This window comes from Sinocyclocheilus rhinocerous, unplaced genomic scaffold (genome assembly GCF_001515625.1).
Source record: "Sinocyclocheilus rhinocerous isolate Xijiao unplaced genomic scaffold, SAMN03320098_v1.1 scaffold1419, whole genome shotgun sequence".
Lineage (NCBI taxonomy): Eukaryota > Metazoa > Chordata > Actinopteri > Cypriniformes > Cyprinidae > Sinocyclocheilus > Sinocyclocheilus rhinocerous.
The window spans coordinates 125,657-145,588 of record NW_015664679.1 but is presented as its reverse complement, the minus strand read 5'-3'; the positions used below and the strand labels follow the sequence as shown (position 1 = coordinate 145,588).

Genomic DNA, 19,932 nt, shown 5'->3' with positions numbered 1-19,932 from the left:
GATACTTTTTTCTTTGATTCTTTGATTAATAAAAAGTTAAAAAGAACAGTATTTATTCAAAATAGAAATCTTTTCTAACAATATAAGTCTTTACTATCACTTTTTGTCCATTTAACACATCCTTGCTGAATAAAAGTATTAATTAAAAAAATATATATAAAAGTACCGACCCCAAACTTTTGAATAGTAGTGTATATTGTAACACAAAATGTAAATTTTTAATAAACACTGTTCTTTTTAACTTTTTATTTATCAAAGAATCCTGGAAAAATATCACAGGTTCCAAAAAATATTAAGCAGCACAACTCTTTCCAACACTGATTATAAACCAGCATATTAGAATGATTTCTGAAGGATCGTGTGACACTAAAGACTGGAGTAATGATGTTGAAAATTCAGCTTTGCTTCACAGGAATAAATTATATTTTAAAGTATATTAAAAAATATTTTTTATTTTATTTTAAATTGCAATAATATTTCACAATATTATTTTATTATATTTTATTCATCCATTGATGCCAGACTGGGGAGAGAGGTGTTGTAATAATGTAAAATATGTGAAAAACCTAGTATGAGAGCCTGTTCTAGTACACCCCCAAAACAATATCAAGACTTTGTAAAAGAGCATAATAGGACCCCTTTAAAAAACTTTACTGTTCCCAAATTTTTGAACGGCAGTGTATTATATATACTGTAAAAAATGTTTTCTCAGGTAACCTAAAATTTACATAATTTAGTTACATCAAGGGTCAAATGAAATATAAATAGCACATTAAAGTTAAAAGTTACACACTTTTTTGCGTGTGTGCTGTACAGGTCTGGTATAAAGAATGTTTTTGCTCAGGTGGCCGAAATGTCCGCCAATAGAGAAAAGTTACATTGTAGTTACAAGTTAGGGAACACTGCACACCACTATAATTTAAAATGTAAAAACAACTAAAATGCTGTATTATGTATGCCAAGCCAGTAGATGGTGATGTCACTTTGGTAAAGAGATGGAAACAGCATCGTTTTGCACTTTGAAACTTTCAAAAGTTGGCGTTTTCAAACCCCCAAAATGCCATTGTGCTGTAAATGAAAGGCCATAAATGCATAAAAATTGTTTAGTTGGTTACTCTAGTCCCAATTTACAGCTAAATTAACCAACTGAATTTTTGATGGATGAATGAAAGTCCCACCTTTAAAAAAGTCAATCGCATATTGAATAAAAGTCACATTTGAAAAGTCAAAGGTGCAGCCACATTTACCGTTATGCTGCAAATTTGTTACCGACAAAATCCAGTCATTTCTATAGACCAATTTGGTGTTTGTCGACAGTGATGACATTTTTTTTGTGGGCGGAGACTATCTGGTGGCAGAAAATGTTTCAAGTAGCAGTCTATGGAAACCATGGAATAAAGGTAAATTTTAGTTTATATTTCAAAATAATGTTTAAATAGCATTTCATGCTGTAACTAATACAATATGTCCCCTATGAGCTGTATATGTGAATATTTAGACCATCAAAGTTATGCTTTAAATCAAAGTTATGCTTTAAAAGTAGAGTAATCGTAGCAGTTTTCATCCATAGTCTGTCTGTTTAAACGTCTGCGTTTAGTTTCAAATGGCATCTTTGACGACAGTATTCTATAATAATTATTTGTATTCCGATCCTGACATACAAAGGCACAACCTTTTTTTTTTCCTCTTATTCCTTGGATTTTACTCATTTCCCTCCACTTGTTACCAGTGTTTTTCTGCCACCACTATGTGCACGCAGCTGCACGTGACGTAACTGTGACGTCTACTCCGAATTGATATATAGTAATCCACATGGGAATTTCGCATGAGGGCGGAATATTTTCCTGCACAGATTTCACATCTAGTTCAAATTCGTCAAATTCGTTTGGTTTGAAATGGGTTTACATCGCTACACTTTTGACAATGGATCCAGTTTTCCAGCGAAAATTACACTAATGTGACTGCATTTTTATAGATTAAAAGAGTCAGTGGTCTTTTTCTGTTTGTCTACTCTTGAATATGCATTATCTTGGCCAGACTAAAAGAAATATTGTTGAGCAAAAGAAGCTCAATTTATTAAACATTTTATTTAATATACCTGGCTTTTTCTTATTTAAAGATGGCAGAGAGATTTATCAAGATGGCAGCCAAATGGATCGACGGTTTAAATTTTGGTTTATGCAGTGTGTTTTAGATATTTTCAAAATTTTTAGCCTTATTTTAACTATTTTTAAATTATACATAGATCTTAAAGTGAAATGAATTGTGGTAACCAACAATGGATCCATAGCAGATTACATAATAATGGATCCCCACTTAACTTCCATTACACTCTTTGCTCTTTTTCAAGGCACTTAAATACAAAAGTTTTAATGGACTGAACTTCAACCAAATGATGGCAGTTTTCTTCATCTTGGCAAGGTTTTTCAGCTCTAACCTGCTGTGCTGCTCTCTGGCAGGGCTTTGGTCTGCTGGGTCTATTTCCTGTGCTGATGAGGTGTATGAAGGAGATGCCATTAGCAAAACTCAGCGTTTTGTCCAGAATCGCCTCTTACGTCCTACTGGCCCTCGCAAGCAACACATGGATGGTCTTCCTCGGTAAGCTCCCATCACTCAAATGACTCAAATAATTTATATAAATGATATATTGACATAATAAAGCTCCTTGCAAAGTTATTGTGCATGAAAAATGATCGAGAAAACCATTATGTCAAGTTAATGATGCAGTAGGGTCAATGATGTGATTTATTTTGTCCAGACCTATTAATTTATTAAAAAATGCATTAAATATGCAATTCATACATACAGTGACTTGAATACACATATTCTATGATAAGCTATTGTTGACATAAAGTAAAAAAAAAAAGCTATTTATTTGTTTGTTTTTGCTTGGTTCTTTTTGTTTATGAAAGTGATATAATTCAATACTGTAATATAATTATTATTAAATGGTATTATATATTACACTACCACCCAGAAGGATTAAAAAAATAAATTAATACTTTTTTTGAACAAGGATACAATAAATTAATCAAAATCCAAGGCACTCGAAAATATTGTGAAAAAGTCAAAAGCCTTTATTCACATGGCTTTAACATTAAAAACAACACACATGTGCACCGATGCGTAGCCTTGGATTGATGAGTTTTTTGATGACATAAAAGAATCCTGCATCCAAAGAACACCAGTTCATGACGTTCACACCCCTGCAGAATTTTTCTTTTTTTTTTTGGGATGTACGACAGTAAATACATTTATAATATATTTTATAATTTTTATAATTAATTTTAAAGCTGTAGTCCGTAACTTTGTTTTGGTTAAAAATGATAATGATCCGAAATCAATATTTGAGCAAGTAGATAAACCAGCCAGTGTTCAAAACTATAGCCTTAGATTTGCACGGTTTGATGTGATATGAGCTAATTTAGATTAAATCACCATTGGTAGCGCGATTTATTGTAATGCTTTTTTCCTCAGTTGGTCAGAACAAACGTGGCAGACTTGTTACTTACTTGTTCAGATGCCAATATCCAGGGAAAATTCTTTTTTTGGGTCATATATTCCAAGACGTAGGCTAGAACCTGTGATTCTGAAGTACAGTGAATATCCACACCGGTGCAGTGACTGACTGCCACACATACTCCTCAAAACATTAGATTCATCCGCGCTGGAGCCGTGCCGCCGCACAACACATGCAAGGAAGATAATTCCGCAAACAGCTGCAATTGCAGGTTTTCAAACAAAGATGGTGAAAAAGAGGGAAAACTTACGGACTGCAGCTTTAATTTCAAATAATTTCAAATAATTGTAATTTCAAATAATATTATTCTGTACTTTCAATTCCTCAAATAATCCTGGAAAAGTATGATGGTGTCCATGACAATATTAAACAGCAGTTTTGAACCTTGATAATAATAAGAAATATTTCTTGAACATTAAATCAGCATATTAGAATGATATCTAAAGTATCACGTGAGACTGAAGACTGGAGTAATGGCTTTTAAAACATGTTTAAATAGAAAATATTTATTTAAAATTGTAAAACTATTTCACAACATTACCATTTTACTATATTTTTTATCCTTGGTGTGTAAGAGACATTAAAAAAAAAAAAAAAATAAAATAAAATAAAATAAATAGTTTTAAAGGTTATATACACACACACACACACACACACACACATATATATATATTCCACTATATCAAAGTCTTTTAAAATATTTGTATTAATTTGTTATTTTTTTATTTAATTAAATTTTTAATATTTTACTTTTAATTTTAGATTTGACATTGACTTGGTAGTACTGTTGTGGTAGTGATATGTGTCATGTTGTCGCATGGTAGCGTGGGAAGGTTTTACACTTTAGGATGGTTAGAAACAGCACAACTGACCCTATTTCAAATCTGTCAGCGAGCATATCAAAGCACATCTCTCTTCCCTAAAACAATGTAGATTTCTTTTGTCAGCATGTGACATGCACAAAGCAAATGTTTCCCACTCGAGGCCGACGGTCTTCACTTGAGCTGCCTGTTTTACCAAGACAGTCAAATGGCTAAATGTTTTGGAAAAACAGTCTACCTGACCAGACTTTTTATGGTTCACATTCATTCCTCACTGCTGTCTGAACTCCTTGCCTTGTTCCAGTGGGGGCTCCACCTCCAAAGAGGTGTTCTCAGAGTGGTAAGTAATGATAACATTGTGCCGGCCTTCATAGACGGCCACTCTCAGGGAGAGACAGCTGGATCGGCGTTAATACTGTTAATTAAATAAATGGTTGTGGAAATTGTTATTCTAATCGATGTGGCAGACGAAAGCCTTTTAAAGGGAGATGAGTGGCGGCTCAGATGAATAGTCAGTGCCAGGGAGGGTGGAATTTGCATGCTGGTCTTTTCTGTTGGCTGCGATAATGAGGGGCACAGTGGCGGCACACGGGAGTCATAACCTCCATTCTGAAAGTACAGCGCATGTGTGGTGTGTGCAGAACCGACACATACACACAAAACACATGGATACGTGTGCACACACATACACCCCACCACATACGCATCAACGCAAATACAGAAAATCTTTTGTTCTTTTGAGGATCTGCTTTTCTTGATCACGCATGATCAGGCGGCTGCGACGAGCGAGTGACTTTACATTCTGAGCCATTAGGAGAAGCCCATGCTTTGTAATCACAATTACCTCGCAGAATTTCATACATATAGATTAAGCTCATGAATTATTGAATATTCCATTTAGATTCACTTACATTTTAGAACTGGTTAGCATTCCTCTGGTCTCACCACTATGTTTAATTTTAAGCAATGTTTCTTAATATAGTGTAGGCCTATGCAGGACTATAACAGTTGTTTACTGTTAATTTTAGCACTTTTATGAACTGGTTTGTCCTGTGGTTTTGTAGTTGCTGTAGTCGGCGCTCCATCTGGTATCAGCCAAGCAGTGATTCGTTCTTTGTCTTCTGCCATCGTAGGAGCTGATGAACAAGGTACTGTGTTATGAATTCACAATTCATTGAGAGAAAGAGAGAGACACCACAAAAATAAAGTACTAAGATTATGAACGTCCATGGTTTTGGACACAGTAGGTAAAACAGAATGATAAAATCATGGTTTTTCGATAGTCCTTTTGGAAATCAACCAATGGTGTTTGTAGTAAGACCACAGTAACCACATATTTACTATTGTCTTACTGTAATATACTGTACTACCATACTTTAACCTTTCACTACCATATTCAACTATGATATTTACAATTAAACTTTTGTAATAAAAATGAGAATTAAATCTGCCAATGAACTTGGTTACTGCAATTTTACAATAGTAACAACATGGTTAATTTCCATAAGAGAGACGTGTCTTGTAAAATCAAACTTGGTAAAATCATGTTTTTTTTTTTTTTTTGTAGAAACACTGTGGTAAAATTGTGGTTTTCAGATATATACCATGGACATGGTAATACAATTGTTGGACATGGCAGGAAGGTAAAATCATAATTTTTGGATAGATATAATAGTAAAATTAATAGTAAAATCATGGTTTTTGGATGGTCCTTAAATGGGAAAAATACCTATGGTATTTATAATAAAAACCAAAACAACCACAAATTTACAATTGTTTTACTACATTGACCATATTTTAACCATGATATTTGTAGTAAAACTATAGTAAGAAAATATCTGAAAAACAAACAAACAAACAAATAAACAAACAAACATGGTTTTAGGATAGGATACCATGGTAATAGCACATATTCATGGATATGTAGCATAGTAAAATATTTATTTATTTTTATTTGTTTGTTTGTTTATAATAAATAGTTTTACTACCATAACTACATTTAAACAGTGACATTTGTATTAAAACTATGGTAACTAAAATCATAATAAAGCTCCCAAAATTTAAAAACAAAGCAGTTCCCTTTCAGTCGGTCACTCTCGACGTCACGTCGGATGACCGACGAAATTGGGATCTCGCTTAGAGGGACCAATCTACTTCGAGTGTAAACTAAACGGCCGGGTCACCGTCTCGGCTCCTCAGCGAAAACCTGAATATGCGGTGCATCTGCTGCCTACTTATACTCACGCTGTGATCAGCAGCAGCTGGATGCAATAATCGCATGCCAATGTGCATTGGCTCGTTTAGTTTACACTCGAAGTAGATTGGTCCCTCTAAGCGAGATCCCAATTTCGTCGGTCATCCGACGTGACGTCTCCGTTCCCTCCTTCAGGGAACGAGGGTTACCATACGTAACCGAGACGTTTTATGATATTAGGGTAATTTTCATAAGGGAGATGCCATGGTAATACTAATTTGTTTGTTATGGTATCATGGTTAAATATGTGTGTATGCATGCATGTATGTATTTGCAGAATAGATACCATAGTAATACCATGTTTTTGTACATGTACCATAATAAGTAAAAACCTCTATTATTTGTAAAGTTGCTTTGAAACTGTATGAGTTATTTAAAAAAAAAAGCCTATACAAATAAATTCAGTTGTTCTGAATCTTAGAGGGAATACCATGAATATACAGTAGTAATCATTCAGTACCATGGTATTATCATCTGAAACCATCCCTGTGTGTTTTTATTAGAGTTTATTGCATTGAGTAATGTGTACATCACAGCATCCCTTTCTTCTCCCTGTTTGTTCTACAAGCCCACAAATGAGCTGAAATATCCTGAGGAAACTGCAAAGTGTTTTGACCTTCATATGACAAATAGACTTGAGTCATGCCTTTCTTTTAAATCTTTACTTTCTTTGACATTTGTTTCTGCCTGATAACGTAGCTAAAAACCCAAGATTTAATCTCCATTGTCCTTTCACAAATCCTTAATGAGAGGCGCCGCAGTATGCATAATTAACCGGGGAACTGAACACCGGCTTTCTCAAGAATATCATAGAATTATCAAACTCGGCTAAGTGGAAAACAATGCAGGAGGAACAGAGCAACAACAAACAACATCTTGAATACACTTTCATATTCATATATCCACCCCGGCTTGTTTACACTACTCACGCAGCGTGCAGCTGAAAGCCAAACCGAAAAGAAATATCCATTTAGTCTGTGGACACAAACATCTTTCTTCCCATTACTTTTATTTATTTTCCTGTTGATGCAAGAGTGATACAACTGTGAAAGGACACAGTGATGACAGGCCATTCCCATCCGTAAATGCACTGTTTTCACTGTGCAAGCCGCCTCTCTCCACTTTGACAGCCGTTTCCTCGGCTTGTGTCTCAGATTGCATGTGTCACTGACTCTATTGCAGTTTCTAGTCATTCCAGGGCACTCACACGACTTCCAGCTCCGGTGAAGATCAATACGTATTGCATGTTCCAGGCACTTACGGGCTGCCCTGATGCTCCGCGACTCATTCTGCTCCAGTTAGTCAGAGCAGTCACGAAGTTCAGTGTAGCTCACGGAGATATTTTATCAAAGTGGATCAAACCATTATTTATGCCAACGATCTACTGCACAGACCTCAGTTTCTACGGCTATTATTCTTTCATTCAGATAAAATCATAGGTTATGAATTTCAGGTGCATCCATGGCATATTAATGAAACGACGCTAGCTTTATCCACAATGTTTCAGATATCTTTATTAGAAACACATGTTTTTAATTTAGGGGGTAAATGCTGGGCTCCACTATGTATTCATTTATTGGTCCCACTTTATATTAAGTGGCCTTAACTACTATGTACTTGAATAAAAAATAAATACATTGTACATTGTGTTCATATTGTATTGCAAAACACTTTTGCTGCTATTGAGGTGGGATATGGGTAAGGTTAGGGACAGGTTTGGTGGTATGGGTACGTTTAAAACCCTCTGGTGCTCTTCGGTCACTTTTGACCAAATAATTTATTTTTTGAATTTTTTAAAATCACAGCTTCATCAGAATGGTACGAAACTTGGTGACTTTTATGGCATTTGGAATGTGAACACACAAAAAAATTGAGGGCATGATTCAAGCAGACTAAGTGGTCGTAAAAAAAAATAGTCACACTTGTGGTCTTCGGTCAAAAATGACCGACCATAGGAAATTAATGGGAAATCGACAAAAACACAAATATTCTGAGAAGTTTTGTGTGTACAATCTACAAATCTGACACAAAAAAGTACACAGCAATGACAGGGTGAAACTCTAAAACATCAAGAGTGCAAAACCAACACATCCACTCACACACACACACGCATACACACACACTTATACACACACACACACCTATGAACTGGTGTGACTGTAACACAGCAAATATGTAAAATAAAAGCAATAATTCAACTACAATGCAGTAACAAAGTGGACAGCAAGGAAGGGGTTACACTCTAAAACATCAAGAGCGCAAAACAGACACACTCACTCAAACACACACTCACTTACACACAATCACAGACACACACACAAACATACACAATTATACACACTCAAATGAACTGGTATGGCTATTAACATATAGCCAAAACGAGTCAGAAAACTGAAATAAGAGGTTGAAATCAGATCAAACCCAGAAGGATTAAGCTCTGATTAAACATTTCTGTTCATTTTTGTTACATTTTTATAGAATTTTAATGTTTTGTGTAACAAAATGCTTTCTCTGTATTCAGGTATGACTGTAGTAATAATAATTCAAAAACTGACACTTCAAATCAACATTTCAAAAAAAAAAAAATCTAAACCTTTACACTAAGTTGCCTTTGAGAATGTCTAAATATATATCCAAACCCACAACTTAATAAAAATAAGTATTTATGTCTAAAAACAATTAGAGAATTTATAGGCCTTTTATATAGAGCTATATAGGAATATATGGGCTAAACCATGGAATTGCAGATGTTTTCTTATTTTACTCCCACCAGATGGCACTAATCTGGCTTCAAAAATGGGATTTTAAAGGCATTGACTCTATTTTAACATAAAATACTGCATTCATTGAAAAGTAATATAAAAATATATTTTTTACAAATTTGTATTATTTTCAGTGGGCAGAAATTCATCATGATTATTGCATAAATATTAATTAGTGCCATGAAATTATCTCAAAATACAAAAAAAAAATATATATATATATTATTGAACAAAAATACATTAAATTGATTTTACTGGGGCGAAAAAAAGTTACATTTCAGGTGTCACACTTTTGACCATGAAGATGTGACTCCCAAATGAGGAGCACCAGGGTGGGTTTAGGTGTAAGGGATGGTCAACAGTGTAATTATGAATGTTATTACTGGAATTAATTACAGATGTAATTACATGCAGGTATTTAAGTACATTGTAAAAACATGTAAGTACATAATAAGTGCATTGTACTACCAAGTGATTAATTTAAATGTAAGTACATAGTAGTTAAGACCACTTAATATAAAGTGGGACCCATTTATTTGTTTGTTTGTTTGTTTATTTCAAATAAAATAAATGTACTAAAATAAATTAATTAAAAAATACCTCCAACAAAACATTTTCCCTCCCCTCAGGCTTTAAAGGCTCTTTATTATTTTCCATGGACCGTTTACATATTTCTCAGGTTCTCAGAAGCAGAAGTCAGCAAAGATGGGTAACTTCTATGGTAATGACAGAAAAGTACAACAAATATAGCAAAAGAAAAAAAAAAAGAAAAAATTAGCGTATTACAAAAGGAGGAAAAAATATTGAAAAATTGATTATTTTGGTCAGAAGAGAGAAAGAGGTCACACTCACGCAGTGACTAGTTTCTTTAATTTAACGTCACTGTAAAAACACAAGGAGTTATAAATGTACATTGTTATTATCATTATTATTATTCTTTATTATTTTTGATAATACAAGATTTATGATGTTAATATCTGTGGAAATGTGTTATCACAGTCCATTGTCCAATGGGACCTCCGATATAGCCAACATGTAGATTTTGAAGCACCGTCAGTTAATTTGGATAAAACTGGCTGTCAAATGTATCAATTTTAAATATGGACAACATTTAACAGAAGTTTGTTGTAGTGTTTGTTTTAGTGTAAAGAAAACTTTCTTTGTCCCATAAACTAAATTAATGAGTACAAATGACTACAGCACAAACAGTTTTGTTTTTGCTGAACAACATGTAAGATTTAAAAAAAAAATAATAGTAATAATTAATAATGATATAAATATTTATGACAGCTTTTTTGTGTCTGTTGTGATTTTCCATTCATGTTATAAAAGTTATAAATAGTCAATTTTCTTTATATGTTGAACCAGCAAGCTAATTGTAACATTTTACTGTTACAAAAAATAAACAAGTAAATAAATAAAATACAAATAATAATGTCTTAATCACATAAAAACGTAATTCACTAAAATGTATTTCTCACTAGCACACTAAGCCTGGTTCAGCTGAATTTCTCTGGATGTCTGTTTCACGTCTTTATTGACTTAAATGTTGATGTCCTCAGGTGCCATGTTCTCCTTCGCGGCCTCAGTGGAAGCGGCCTGCATCCTTATTGCTGCAACGATCTTTAACGGGCTGTACCCCCTGACCCTGCCTACCTTCCCCGGGATGCCCTTCATCATCATGGCCGTCTTCATGCTCATCGTGCTCATTCTCTTGCAGTAAGCCTAATTTCTAAAGGAATTTCTAAAGTTTTATAAAATAAGATGTGATTATTACTTTAAGAGACTTTAATGTTTTGTTCTACAACATAAGTTACACACAGTCATACTTTAATGTAAATTTATAATCTGTGTGCTTTAAATTTTAGTAGTGCTGGCGAAAAAAAAAGGAAAAGATGAAATAAACCTAACTGCACAGTCATGCTGCATCCAACTTGCTAACTATTCCTGAAGTAAACGAGTCGTGGCTGTTGCAATATCTAGCATGAAATCATTGTACACCACACAACAGTTTCAGAATATTATCTGAGGTGTGACTGTGTGTAATTTATGTTGCAGAACAAAACAGGACTCTTCAGGTAATGTTATCCACAGACTGCTGCTCTAAAAGCCCATTAGAAATTCCTGGGAGAACCCATATGGCTCAAAAATGCTAATTCTCTTCTGGGTATTAGTGCTACAAACTGAACACCTCTATTCAATGTATTTGTATAGAGCTTTTCACAATACTTATTGTTCAAAAAGCAGCTTTACAAAGAATAGTGCCTTAAACCCCCAGTGAGCAAGCCAACTCGACATTGGCAAGCTAAAACTCCCTAAGATATTTAAATAGATGAGGAACGTTTGGGAGGAACCAAGACACAGTTGGAGAAGCTCTCCTTCTCACATATTTAAAAGCATACATAAATGCGTACATACGTTTTAAGTTGAGCAGATGTAATCTAGTTACATTATATTAATAATAATTATATTCATTACTGGCTAATTTGTTTTTCAATTAAATGTCATGATCAGTGTTCTCCTATTTTTCTCTTCCACAATTCACAACAGTGCCTCAGATATACAGTGTGATTGTTGGCATGGCAACTCTTTTGATCAAATGAGGTCACATTATTGTCCAATTTTAATGTTAATTGCTTGCTTAGTGTCTGGGATAATTGCATTACATATTCCTTTTGAGGTAATACCAAGTGGAGCCATAGTTTAAAACTAATGTTTATTTTAATAGCTGGTTAATAAGATACTCACATAAACCGTATTGTGTTTCAAAAACATACTTCATACCAAATGAGGGGAAGCATCCCAGGCCTTGTGATTAAGTTGGGCCATTATGGTCCTCTATGGTTTAGTAGTACTTCCCAGTGGTTTTGAACTAGTTGTGCTTCAAGATTAAGATTTTAAAAGCAAAAGGTTGAGTTCACAAAATAATTGAACTTTCAAGGTAACTGATGTGACCTTTTAATGCAAAGTTCTTGTCAATACTGTATGCTACTTACGAACCACATATATAATAGGTCTAATGTGTTTTACTTTGAAGTATGTCTGCATCTCCATTGGTTTAGATTTTTTATATATTCGGAGAAGATGAGCATAAGTACTTACATTTGTCATGTGGAGAAATACAGAGGATGGCAAATTAGATATTGATCCATCTCTTGCGTATTCCTCAGCATTTATAGTGAGAGAGGGATCTTAATACATTTCTACTCTTCTCCACATGTGATGTGAGCACTAGACGTCTAAACTCAATCTAGCCACTAAGGTCTAGGTTCAAATAGTAGATTAATGTTTTCAAATAAATGTTCTTTAAAGTTCTTTAAAGGTCATTTGGTAACATCAGTATTGTAGACTTTTAAGGGAGGTCAGTGTGGCTACGCTGGAGTTTGTGCTTTTTCGAGGACCTCAGACTGTGGAATGAAATGTCTGTTTGTTAATTAAACATGCTATTCTAACAAAACAGAGCACCGCTCTACAATAACATGCACTGCTATAATGTGATGGCTCTTGATAAATGCTCTTTATATAATGGTCTTCCCATTTGCCATTAAATGGACAGATGGGCAACTTCTACCAAAACACATTACTATGTCTGACTCAACTGGACTACATTATGTTACATTAGAGCATGGTGCTAGCAACACCAAGGTCATTGGCCCAATTTCTAGGAAGTGCATGGAGTGATGCAATGTATACGTTTAATGCAAATAAATATCAGCAAATTGTATAAATGTAAATGTAGTCAATGGTATCCACTATTGTCTGGACTCAAAATACCTTAAAGGTTTTCAATGACACAAGGGTGTGTACAAGTTAATACTTTCATTTAGCAAGGATTCATTAAATTGACAACTGAAATTGTCTGATAACTGAAATAATTGAAATATTTATATTTATATTTCAGTAAATATTTCTAAATGCTGTTCTTTTGAACTTTTTATTTATCGAGGAGTCTTAAAAATGCATCTTGTTTCCCACAAAAAAATATTAAGGTGAACAACCATTTATAGAAATATGAAATGTTTCTTGAGCAGCAAATCAGCATATTAGAATGATTTCTGAAGGATCATGTGACACTGAAGACTGGAGTAATATTACAATTATTTTAAATTGTTATAATATTATTGTTTTTTTAATGTATTTTTGATAAATGCAGCCTTGGTGAGCATAAAAGACTTCTTCACAAAACCACGGAAAAATCTTACCAGGCCTAAACTGTGAATTATGATATCAATTTCATTTAAAATTCTCCTTCTTATAAACATTTGACAAGAAAAATGAAATAAATGGTATGAGACAGTAACATATTCATCCAGTGTCACCCAAAAGCAAAACTATTCCAATGAAATTTGTGAGTTTAGGCGGCATTCATTTTATCTCTAGTATCTTTAGCTCATTGATCCAAAAAGATAACCTGCTATGTGTAATCACAGTAATAGCCCTTTCAAGGGGTTCCCTGAAAAGCTTTGATCTAACTGACGCACTTGTCAGGTCGGCAATAAACAGCTCTACCACCTCCATTATCAGCCTTCAAATTGATTCTGACGTGCATTTGATGTTCTTCCTCAGACTATATAATTAAGTGATTGTCTTAGGTAATGAAGGCATTAAGTAATGTACACCTGCAATAAAGTCTGTGTGTGGTGGGTAGTGAAGTGTAGTATGGTTATCACACCCAGGCTGTAATTACACCACTAATGGGCTGTTCCCGGAGGCAGTGCCCGCTCAGGGTCGTGCAGTCTCCTCTGCGTCCCGAGCAGCCCGCTATTAAACCTGTGCAATTCAGAGGAAGACATACGGTCCTTAATCCATACTTAATCCATTATCCTGCTAGGAAATGATACGTGTCAAATCAGAAATTGCAGGCCGTCTCGTGAAAACTCAAATTACACCCTTTGACGTTTGGCTTTTTCATTTGCGTCGAGTGAATTTGAGAACAGCACCCATAAACGCAATATACGCTCATTGGAAAAGCATGCATCTCTACCTACATTTTTGCAAACTAACAAAAACATACTTATACAGTCCATACAATCCACGGCTGTTTCCAGCTGAAATTAATATTAGTGGAAAAAAATTTTTTTTTCCCTTTTCACACAAAATTAAAGGGGCAGATTATTGATTAATAAATAATTATTTTGTGTGGTTCCTTGCACAAAATGTTTGACCTCAAAACACTTTTATCGATTCTGATTCCAATACCAATTTTGCTTATCGATTCCGATTCTTATCAATTTCCAGTTTCAATTTCAACAAGGTAAAAAAAAACAAAAAAAAAAACATTTAGATATCAAACATATATTCTGTCTTTTTGCAAAACTTTCTGTTGCAGCTAAACACCATGAGCAAAACCAACAGCCTACAGAACACTACAGAACACAAATTACCACAGCAAAATATACATTTCAAACATTATTATTAAGAAGTATACAGTCAGTAATAAAATAAGAACATTTAAAAGAAAAGATGAATACAACTGAACAAAGTTCAGATACAGAAATTGAAATCAAATGTAATCAAATGTAAATAAGCAAGGCGAAGGTTTTCTTTTTATAAATAAAAATTTGATTAATCCTCATTAAAGTTACAAAAGTCATTCACTCAAGATCAGTGAGTGATTTACTTTTGTTTTATGATTAGCATTAATGACACAGCACGTTTATTAGGCTGCTGTCATTTTAAGACTGCATGGATGCAGATCTTTGGAAATAATTTTGTGTGTATTTGCCCGTTTAAGCACAAGAAGATGCAAACGAGAACTCAATTCAGTATTTGAGTACTATATGAGAGGCGGCTTTTTGTGTGCATCTTTTGGATTTTTATGCAGCATGAAAACAGTGCACGAGTGCTGAATTGAGTTCTCTTTCGCATCTTCTTGCGCTTCAATGTTCACATTAAAATGTGCACACAGGAATTAATAAGTGGAATTGAAATGTGTATCTTATTGAATCATGAAAATGTGGAAACGGTTCTAAAATGGAACCAGTTCTTTATACCCAAACGCATTTACCATAGTGCATAATTTGTATAACTGATACATTTCAACATATGCATCACATATGTAAAATTCATATGTAAGGCTTACATTTTTTTTAGGCTTTAAAATCTTGCTAATCCTAAATCTTTAAACTGTAGTATATGTGGACTTTCTTTCAGACAAAGTAAACTTGCTCAGTAGCTCACCTGGTAGTGCACTTGCTATGCGGAAAGCTCAGATTCGAGTCATGTGAAATCACAACAGTCACAACACTTGATAAAATAGCACAAAAACTTGAAGCTAAAGCTAAAATGGCATGGTTGCTTCAGCAAATGTGTTTCCATTTCACATTTGCTTTTGTTAATAATATTGGTTAGGTTCAAGGTAGGGTTTAGTGTAAGTTATTTTCAATCGCGATAGAACAGTTACCTTTTAACGCCACTCATCGGACATTACATTTCCAAACTTCCATAAAAAAAAAAAAAACAGCACGCTTTTAGTGCCACTCACCGCGCATTTCACTTTGAAAGTGCAGCAAAATGTGCAAGACGCAACACAATCATTTTGCAGAATGTCACAACAGCCACTTTTTCCAATGAGCCTGGGTGGATAAATGCCTGAACGGTGTGGGTTTGAACATCCCTGCACTACATAATTCCACTCTTATCAACATGAAAAAGCTTTTCAGAGAAAACAAATGTGAAACGTGACTAACCACTAGTTATTTTGTTCATTGTCATCAGTGCCAAGAGCTTCACCACTGCTCCATCTCAGCCTTCAGGGATGTTTCTATTTCACGTGTGTGTGCTTGTGCACACAGGACACGAGGAATTGCAGAGTGTATGATACCTGACCCTATTGATGAGTCTGAGGAGAAATAAAAGAAAAAGTAATGACAGAGTCCGGGTAGGTGAGTAAGAGCAGTCTGCCTCTGTGGTGCCACTGACTCAAATCAGAGTTTACACAGGGACTCTGGAGACTGCAGACTTAAGACCGGTCTTAATCCATCCATCAAAGCCTCTCTCTCATTACGCTCCACAATTACCGGGACTATGAAGGGCTTGTCTGTTAAAATCTAACTTCAAACAGTCTTTTTTTGTATTTAAGCGCTTAGGCCCTCTTTCTTTCCCCTTCATCTCTGGCCTCATATTCAGGACTTCGAATGTGATTATATCTGCTCAAACACCATAACTTGAGCTGTACTGTTTAGAGAGAGTGTTTTTATGAAAAAAAAAAAGGTTTAAGTGCAATACAAATGATACAAATGAAAATCTAACTAGGATCTTATATCTTAAGACATATCAAGTATATTTAAGATACAGTAAATATTTTCCAGGTCATATTTTAATTAATTTCTTTGACATTAATACAATGACATTATGTAGTCAAATTATTTAATTTAGGAAACAACATATTCCTCTGTGGTGCCACTGACTCAAATCAGAGTTTACACAGGGACTCTGGAGACTGCAGACTTAAGACCGGTCTTAATCCATCCATCAAAGCCTCTCTCTCATTACGCTCCACAATTACCGGGACTATGAAGGGCTTGTCTGTTAAAATCTAACTTCAAACAGTCTTTTTTTGTATTTAAGCGCTTAGGCCCTCTTTCTTTCCCCTTCATCTCTGGCCTCATATTCAGGATTTCGAATGTGATTATATCTGCTCAAACACCGTAACTAGAGCTGTACTGTTTAGAGAGAGTGTTTACACCGGTGGCACGTGACTTAATGACGATGCAAAACGAGGTTGGATTTTATAAATAATAAAAACCACACAATGGCCCCGTCGCCCTATAAGCCTTCTCGGGGTCCTTGCTTTGGTGACGTAATGCCGCATAGACTGTTTGGTTGCAGAAGGCCATTTCAAGTCGGCAAGACTGCAGGTGTGCCATTTGATGTAGGACTGATGTATTACTTGAGGAACATGGAAATACAAAATGGACATTCTTTGAAATAATAATAATAAAAAAGGGTTTTAAAGCATGACGCTACAAAAACCTTTTTAAAGGGTTAGTTCAACCAAAAATGAAAAGTCTTTTATCATTTACTTACAAGATCATCCATCCACATAAGCCATAAGGCTTTCATTTATCTTGCTAACACAAACAAAGATATTTTTAATATTCTCACATTATTTTTGTCTATCGGTAGAAAGTTCATGCAACTAAAAATTTCAAGCTTCAGAAAGGTCATAAAGACATTAGTTCATTATGTAATCAATTTGAATCGAGCGGCTCAAGTTTTCTGAAGAGACCCGATCACTTTATATGGTGAACAGATTTAATCTAGGCCAGTTGTCACATATAAACATTGATCAATGCACACATATGAAGCTCATCAAATATGAATGCTTTACATGCAAGAACCAATGAGGTTATTGTATATATTGTAAATATATGTATATTTTCGGGCGTCGGTCATCCGACGTGACGTCTCCGTTCCCTCCTTCAGGGAACGAGGGTTACCATATGTAACCGAGTCGTTGCACTATAATGTGGCAAGGTGTTTATGGAGTTTTTCAGTCATCCGTAACACAGATGAGGTAAAACTCATTAAGAATTTAGCACTTGCTGAAGATGTTTTGCTGCTCATCCAGGTAAAAACCGGTGGAAAGCCTTTTTTCTCACATTTGTATTTTAGAGAGGTGCAAGAAGAATAGATTTTCACACTTCATTCAGACAAAGGTGTGTGTGTGCGTGTGTGTGTGTGTTTGTGTGTGTGTGTACCTGTTTTTCTATTCTGGTGGGGACTTAAACCTGAATACACACAGACTCACGGGGACTCATGTCACGGTGGGGACCTAAATTGAGGTCCCCACGGGTAAACAAGCTAATAAATCATACAGAATTAAGTTTTTTTGAAAATCTAAAAATGCAGAAAGTTTGCTGTAAGGGGTAGGTTTAGGTGTAGGGCAATAGAAAATACGGTCTGTACAGTAGAAAAAGCATTACGCCTATGGAGAGTACCCACAAGGATAGAAAACCAGATGTGAGTGTGTGTGTGTGTGTGTGTATGTGTGCAAACATGACTGATCAAAATTCTGGGGTCTGTACAATATTTAAATGTTTTTTATTCTTTTTTAAGTCTTTTATTTGATCAAAAATACAGTAAAATAGTAATATTATTACATTTAAAGTAATATTATTACCATTAAAAAAACAGTTTTCCATTTTAATATCTTTTAAAATGTAATTATATTCCTTTGATGCAAAAGTGAATTTTCAGCATCATTACTCCAGTCTTCAGTGTCACATGATCCTTCAGAAATCATTTTAATATGCTGATTTGCTGAAATATTTCAAATGTATTATTATTATTACTAGTAGTAGCAGTAGTAGTAGTTGAAAAATATTGTGCTGCACAATGAAGTGTGGGTGTGTTTTTTTCATTAAATAAACAAATAAATTAATTAATAAAGACAAACATGGCTGATCCCAGACATTTGAACAGTAGTGTACATGTCTACATTGTCTGTTAAAATAATACTACAGTATAACTATACTATAGGCAGCGGCATGATGCAGTTTCAGGTAGACATGACTGACATTTAAATCTGTACACAGAGTATTGCTAAACCTCTTGTGATCATTTAAAGTGGATTTATTCTGTTTTCCGATGAAAACAAATCCACAACTCAAGCTAGACCTTTATTGCAGAGCTTGAAGCTAAAATGTGCGTGGCAGTTGGTCAATACATTCCTCTGGTTTTAATTGTTTATTTATTTATTGGCTCTACTGAAGAAATGTGTATTGGCGTTAGCCTAGAGGGAAGTACAGTGTTGAGATCCTTGGAGTAAATTGTGTGTCTGGTTACCATGGCGGCACCATGAAAATGAGTGTTGCTTTGCACTGTGAATCTATAATGACGGAGAGTTCCAGTCTGGAGATTATAAAAGAGATTTGTGAGTGCCGTGGCCAAAATATACACTGCTTTGACATCTGCACCTCAGGTTTTGTAAAGCGCCCATTTTTTTCATGTCACGAAATTCATTTCATATTGCAGAGTGTTAAGATTAATGTTTGATGACTCTTGACTTTATTGGATGCGTATGCGCAGTTTTGAATGCAGAGAGGAGGTCTTTTGCATGGCTGCCTTTAAATATGCAAGACCCCCGAGACTTTGTTTGTTGTTTCAACTCCTGTTCTATTTTCATCATGAATAATTATGTTTTTTTTCTCAGCCAAAACAACAGCATGGCAGTTTTGCAGGTCTAGGTTGTGGCCCAGTGCCTTAAATGAACCTGTGAACTGAAGCAAAACTGTGAAACCACACAGGCTACAATTTAAAACTTACATTTAATATTCCAAATGTGCAAAAATAAAATAAAATAATTTTAGCTTAATGTCATTTAATTGAATAATTATTCATTTAATAATTTGCATGTAACTTAATAATTACATAGTAATTTTGTTATTATTATTATTGATTATTATTGCTGCTTTGTTATTATTGTTGTTGTTGTTAACAAATATTATTTATAATTATTTACAAAGACTAATCGAGTTGCATGCAAGTTAGATTTGCAAATATGCTAAATTTAATTACCTTTAATTTAATGCATAATATTAAATTAATTAAAATTGCTATGATTATATATAT

General features: G+C 34.5%; 1 protein-coding gene across 1 annotated transcript in view; it reads left to right on the top strand.

The window, feature by feature from the left end:
* Window positions 1-19,932, top strand: part of LOC107730200 (proton-coupled folate transporter) — a 38,430-nt gene that overhangs the window by 11,219 nt on the left and 7,279 nt on the right. The window contains exons 4-6 of the mRNA XM_016540956.1: window positions 2,460-2,598; window positions 5,406-5,489; window positions 10,920-11,076. Coding sequence (XP_016396442.1) covers window positions 2,460-2,598; window positions 5,406-5,489; window positions 10,920-11,076 — 380 coding nt within the window. The remainder of the gene's footprint in view (window positions 1-2,459; window positions 2,599-5,405; window positions 5,490-10,919; window positions 11,077-19,932) is intronic.